The 7,104-nt window shown below is 25.1% G+C and overlaps 2 protein-coding genes across 2 annotated transcripts; both read left to right on the top strand.

Annotated features, from left to right (window-relative positions):
• The first annotated feature begins 250 nt into the window (after window positions 1–250).
• LOC113552831 (cleavage and polyadenylation specificity factor 73) lies at window positions 251–7,059 on the top strand. The gene is made up of 14 exons (XM_026955787.1): window positions 251–451; window positions 2,677–2,740; window positions 2,804–2,901; window positions 2,992–3,120; window positions 3,963–4,230; window positions 4,294–4,444; window positions 4,515–4,690; window positions 5,018–5,147; window positions 5,212–5,387; window positions 5,459–5,608; window positions 5,705–5,813; window positions 6,311–6,639; window positions 6,714–6,836; window positions 6,897–7,059. The coding sequence occupies exons 1-14, from the start codon at window positions 372–374 to the stop codon at window positions 6,999–7,001; spliced, it is 2,088 nt and encodes a 695-aa protein (XP_026811588.1). The 5' UTR covers window positions 251–371; the 3' UTR covers window positions 7,002–7,059.
• Window positions 451–2,211, top strand: LOC113552833 (general transcription factor 3C polypeptide 5). The gene is made up of 2 exons (XM_026955792.1): window positions 451–1,336; window positions 1,424–2,211. The coding sequence occupies exons 1-2, from the start codon at window positions 483–485 to the stop codon at window positions 2,118–2,120; spliced, it is 1,551 nt and encodes a 516-aa protein (XP_026811593.1). The 5' UTR covers window positions 451–482; the 3' UTR covers window positions 2,121–2,211.
• Window positions 7,060–7,104: the final 45 nt, after the last annotated feature.

Raw genomic sequence — 7,104 nt, 5'->3', positions numbered from 1 at the left:
AAAAAAATATTCATAATTGTAGGTACAATAATATATTGTCATTGTGTTCACTGTTCCGAATGACAAATTGACACAATCCTAAATCGACATCGCTATTACTCAATGCTATCGCTGCTCTACTTGTTTACGTATTATCAATGTGGTAACAAACAAAGTGGTTTTAGTTTATAGTGGTTACTACAACAACTCTACCGGTTGAATTAATGTAACCTCAAAGATTTAAGAATTATCACTAAACTTAAATTTTAAATAAACATAAAAGACAAGTTAAAACATTTTTCCTTTTTATTATAATTTACAATATTACAATTAAGTAACTATTGTTATTTTAGGTTTGTTTTATGTCTTTTATTTAGTTTCGTTTAGGAAAAATGTTGTCCGTTCAAGATAAGAAGGGTGAGGAAATTCAGATATCTGAAGAAGAAAATGATAAACTTACTATAAAACCTTTGTAAGCCATTAATATCATTATTATTTAGTTTATGTTTCATTATATTTTAATAATGGAATCGTCAGAAGAAACTGAAATTATTAGTCCTTCCAAATTAAAACTTTTAAATTGTGTAATGTATCCTGGTATTGTTAATAATGCTGAACGAGCAATCGACAAACTTGGAGGTATTGATGAGATTACTTATGCATTTGAGAATTCAGAAGCTACATTATCTGTCAACTTAGTAAAATCAGATTTTGGACCACCACTCTCAGGAAACAAACATTATGATCGTTCATTGTTGATCTCTGTAAAGACAAAATATAAAATAAATAAAAAAACTGGTGAAAAAATCCCTATAGAAGTGTTACCTGCTCATATAGTTGGATTTGTACAAAAAACGTTTACTTTTACAAGTATTATGGATTTTGCATATTTTCCGCCTAAGCCAAATTGTTCTGAGTTATGGCAAACAAATAAATTATTGGATATAAATTGGGCTTTAGAAAAAGATGTGCCTTTATCATTACTCCCAAGCAAGTTAAGTAAATTCAATGAACCTCAGACAGATTTTTATGATCTTGTGAATCTTAAAAAATTGGATATGTTGTCTAAAAAACATAGATTAAGACCATACGTACGCAATTTTACTAAGAATAATCGTTTTGAGGATACTGAACTACCACCCATGCCTTTGGATTTATTAAAGTATTGTTTAACTGTAAAAATGTTTTCACCGGATGAGAAAAGACTAATGGATAGATTATTTGAAAAAAGGCCTATATGGGTAAAACCGGCATTGTTTCATTTTGCCAAAGTTATAAACAAGGAAAAGATGAAATACTTATTGCCGACCACTGGCTATTTTACCACTACTGGACCATTTCGACGCATGTGGGTCAGGTAATTTATTTAATGATTTTTTAAATTTTTTTTTTTTATTTTTCATGAATAGAAATGTATAAATTAAATTTGTATCTTTATTTACAGGCATGGATATAATTACCAAAATGATCCGTCTAACTACATATATCAAGTAATTGAGATTCGAAATCAATGGTTTGATGATCACAATTCGTCTAATCCTAAAATTGCTAAGTTCAACATTGAAGATTATAATCCTAATACTGCTGAAAAACAATTTTATTTTTCTCCAAATTCATTTCCTTTATCAATTGTTGCTAACTATCAATTATGTGATATACATTTGCCCGAAGTGAAAGAGATGCTTAAAAATGCATCTCTATCAACTACTTGTAGTAAACACGCTGGATGGCTTAAAAAAGAGTTCATAGAAGATATAAGAAATGTCATGTATGGGTATTTAGAAAGAGCATGGCAGAAGTATTTAGCTGGTAATTTACCTACTTGTGGAAATGAACATATTAAGTTATACAGTAATTATATGGAAGAAGATAATTTGGATTATACTAGACAACAGATTATGAGAAGATTGGAAGAAGTAATTGATGAAGATAAACAAACCGGAGATGAATATAACGAGTGTTCCTCAGAAATTGAAGTGGCTAAAGATGAATATGAAAACTGGTCCACTAATCTAGATCGTGAAGAACTTGCTAAAATAATTTTTTCAGATAATCATATTAAGACAGAGGTTCCAAATTCGAATCCTTGTAGTGATGAAGAAGATGATGCAGATTTAAAAATGGACACTTTGGAAATATGAATAGTTTAAATAAATATTTTCTATAGAATTGTTGAAATGAATTTATTATCTATAACCAATATCTAAAAGTAGCTCATTAGAAAATGTATATATTAATATTGATGTCTAAAAAAAAATTTTGTAAAATCAATGTAATTTTTATGGATAATATTATTTATTTTTTTTAAAAATTATCCTGATATAATTTTAATTAAAAATTTGATTGTACTTATATTCAATTGTTTTATAATATTTACATGTTTTTCATATTTTAAGTTGCACATTTATAAACTTAAATAATTTCATTTTGTTAAATTTAATTTCTTACCTATTATCTACTTTAGTTGTAAAAATAACATGTTTAAAATATACATTTTGTAATAGAATGTAACTTCAGTTTTTTTTTTAATCTATCAATTTTTAAAATATGTATGTGTATAGTAATAAGTGACTAAAATAATCATTAGTTAAAATAAATAATAATATATTTTATTGGTGATTTTTTGTTACCGAACTGATAATGTGAATTATATGTAATGCTATAAAATATTAATTGTTTATTTATATTTTATTTTAGAGGTGCTGGACAAGAGGTTGGTAGATCATGTATTGTTATGGAATTCAAAGGAAAAAAAATTATGGCAAGTTTTAAGTTCTATTTGTGAATTTATATTTTTATTTAACTTAACCATATTATTTCTTAGCTTGACTGTGGAATTCATCCAGGTCTTCAAGGTTTAGATGCATTGCCGTTTGTGGATCTCATTGAAGCAAATGAAATTGATTTACTATTAATCACTCAGTAAATAAAAATAAAATTGATATTTGTATAGAAAACTAAAATTATGTGTAAATAATTATGATTAATATGTATTTTTATTATATTATATAGTTTTCATTTGGACCATAGTGGAGCATTACCGTGGTTTTTACTCAAGACTAAATTCAAAGGAAAATGTTACATGACTCATGCAACCAAAGCCATTTATAGATGGTTATTATCAGATTACATTAAAGTCAGGTAATTTATTTTTACAGTGTTATTTTGGTTATACATAATATATAGTTTAAAGACACTGAACTTTATTTTTTCTTCGAGTAGGGTAATGAATAATTAGTAATTTATTAGAGCACTCATAAATTGCTTCCCAAATCTAGGTAGGTAACTTTTTTTTACTCAAATTACCTCCCATGGGATACATTTGTATCTGTAATTTTTAAAAATTTTAATTTTATACCAACAATTAGTGTTTAAGAGATTAAATTGTGAAATAATTTTTATCAATAACTGATAATTAGTTAAAGATTAATTGATTGTCTTATTCAATATTACCAATTCAATATAGTCAGTTTCATTTGTATAACCATTATTAACAAAAATATAATAATAATTTTAATTCACAATGAATTTAAGTTAAGATTTCAAATATTTATGATTCGAACTAAAAATCTATTAATTATTTATCTGAGGTGATTCCAGTATAATATGGTCACTATCTAAAGTAGGAAGTAATTCAAGTGTTCCTAATTATTATAGGTTATTTGGCTTTTAAAAACATTTGAAATTTCAAATAAATATTGTACTTATGTTTTTATTTTTTCATCTTTTGTACATGTAAATATAATTTAATTATTCATTATTTCATAAACATCTTAAAGAATTTATATGTACAATATATTATGCTTAATTTAAAAAATTAGATTAGATACATCAATTTTTATTACTAATATTAGTAATATTTGTTATTACATATTCAAATAGATAGACAAATAGTTATATTGTTGACATTGAATTAAGTTATATTTGTGTGTTGTATGAAAACAAATTTAATTTCTGATTAATTAAACAATTTTTTATTTCAGCAACATAGGAACTGAACAAATGCTTTATACTGAAGCTGATTTAGAAAAGAGTATGGATCGTATTGAAACAATAAATTTCCACGAAGAAAAAGATGTTGGAGGTATTCGTTTTTGTGCTTATAATGCTGGCCATGTATTAGGTGCTGCAATGTTCATGATTGAGATTGCTGGTGTTAAAGTTTTGTATACTGGAGACTTTTCAAGACAAGAAGACAGACATTTAATGGCTGCTGAAATACCACCTTCAAGGCCGGAAATTCTTATTACTGTAAATTACTAACAATTAAGTAGAAATGTAGAAATTTATAATTATTTTTGTTATTTTTGTTAGGAGTCTACTTATGGAACTCATATTCACGAAAAACGTGAAGAACGTGAACGAAGATTTACTATGCTTGTCAATGATATTGTTAATCGAGGTGGAAGGTGTTTAATTCCAGTTTTTGCATTAGGACGAGCTCAAGAATTATTGTTAATCTTAGGTAAAAAGGATATATTTTTTTTTGCTACAAATCGGAATATTATTATTCGTGTTTTTATTTTAATTTTTAGATGAATATTGGGGTCTTCACCCAGAACTTCACGATATTCCAATATATTATGCATCTTCGTTGGCTAAAAAATGTATGGCTGTATATCAGACATATATTAATGCTATGAATGATCGTATCAAACGTCAAATTGCTGTTAATAATCCTTTTGTTTTTAAACATATTACTAACCTTAAAGTATGTTTAATATTCAATGTTTATAAATATAATTAATAATTTAATAATCATAGAACAATGAAATTATAAATGTTTAAAAAAAGACTTTAATATTTAAATATGACTTTTTTATTTTAAGCTAAATTTTATATTTATAAATATGAAAGATAATATAAGTTGTCTTCATTTTAATTTTCTTATATGATTTAAATTATAAAGTACTTTGAATTTGTGAATGTCAATTTTTGAAACATTTCTCTTTTCTACTTTTTTTTATTTAAAATCTAAGCAATAATTAAACTTGTAATTTACTATTTTAAAACAAACTATTAAATATAACTATTTTAGAGCATTGATCATTTTGAAGATATTGGTCCTTGTGTTATAATGGCATCTCCTGGTGTTATGGAAAGTGGTCTTTCTAGAGAGCTTTTTGAAATGTGGTGTACAGATAGTAAAAATGGAGTTATAATTGCTGGTAAAATAGAAATAAATAATTTATTTTATTACAGTAAATATTTTAATTATTATGAATATTTTAGGTTATGTGGTACAAGGAACACTAGCTAAAGCTATTTTATCTGAACCTGAAGATATCACAACAATGACTGGACAAAAGTTACCATTGAAAATGTCTGTAGATTATATTTCATTTTCAGCACATACAGATTATCAACAAACACGAGAATTTATAAACATTTTAAAACCACCCCATATTGTAAGTATCTCAAATAATTAATAAAATAAAGGTATTTGAAGAAATAATTATTATATTTGTCTTATTCTTAGGTATTAGTACATGGAGAACAAAATGAAATGCAAAGGCTGAAATCTGCTTTGGTTAGAGAATATGAAGAAAACTCTGAAGATATTAAAGTTTATAACCCCCGGAATACTGTAGGAGTTGACTTTTATTTTACTGGGGAAAAAACTGCTAAAGTATACTTAATTTTTTTTTTTATTCATATTTTAATATATAACAGCAATACTTACCTTAATATATTTAATGTACTATATTAAATATTTTATGTTTAGGTAATGGGAGAAATAGCTGTTGAGAAACCAGCAGAAGATAATATTTTAAGTGGTGTTTTATTAAAAAAAAATTTTAGCTATCATATTTTTGCTTCTGAAGATATCCCAAGTAAGATAATTATTAATTTTAGTTTTATTTATTTTAACAAGTAAATATTTGATTGGTACTTGAATCAAAATATAATATAATATGTAATATATTTACTTTACCACCAAGTGATTATCTGCTGCCTATCTTAAATCTAAATAATTAAAATTATGATACATTTTTTTGTATTTTGATATCTTACACATTTATAAAAGTTTAGTATATATTATATTATGAAGAAAAAGGAGGAAATACTTAATTTAAAAATGTTGTAACCATTGACTATGCTATAATTAATTGCAAACAACAATAAATTAAGTTTTTTTTTTCATGTTTGAAGGCTGTGGTTTTTGAATATTTATGATTAGTGGTGGTAAAATTTTTTTTAATTTTAGACATTAGTATGTAATGCTTATTTAAAATCAATTTAATATAAATTACTATGAAGACACTTATCTATTATCATTCATCAGTAATATTTATAATGGATAATAGTTTTTGTTTTTTTTTTTTTAAAGGATATTCTGATATGTTATTAAGCGAAATTCATCAAAAACAACTTCACAGATTTACATCATCATTTACAGTATTACAAAATATGTTATCCCACTTGACTGGTAGTGTACCTGAAATAATTATTCCAAACAAAAAGTTAAGAGTATTAAACTCGGTGGATGTCTCTGTGGATAAAAACTTTGCGACCCTAGAATGGAGCACTACACCTGAAAATGATATGTATGCAGATATTGTTGTACAAGTGTTAATGAAAATTCAGTCAATGAGTAATGGGGACATGAAAAATGTGGCATCAGTTCCATTTACTGAGTATGACCATATGCATTTCAAAGTAAAAATTTATTTATTTTATTTATTGAATGTTTTTAAACAAAATAATATTAAATAATAAAAAAACATTTGTAGGAATGTCTGATTGAAATCTTACAAGAGATGTTTGGTGAAGAATCTGTGCCAAAAATATTTAGAGGTGAAAAGTTGTTTGTCGCTGTTGATGGGAAAAAAGCTAATATTAATTTAAAAAATTTGGTATGTTTTTATTTAATGTTATTTTGAATTGATTTTACTCTAGATGTTTGTTTTTTATAGGAAGTAACGTGTGAAGATGAAGTTTTGCAACGAATGGTACAGGCTGCCATATCTAGATTACATAATACTGTAACACCTTTAAATATTACAAATATGACAACATAATTTGTTCCATTTTTTTTTTTTTTTTTTTTATTATTATTAATTTTATATACATGAAATTTTAATTTGATAAACAGAGAAACAATAATATAATATTGTTAAAAGT

Source organism: Rhopalosiphum maidis, chromosome 2, assembly GCF_003676215.2.
Source record: "Rhopalosiphum maidis isolate BTI-1 chromosome 2, ASM367621v3, whole genome shotgun sequence".
In the NCBI taxonomy this organism is placed as follows: domain Eukaryota; kingdom Metazoa; phylum Arthropoda; class Insecta; order Hemiptera; family Aphididae; genus Rhopalosiphum; species Rhopalosiphum maidis.
This window is presented reverse-complemented; position numbering and strand designations above follow the sequence as displayed.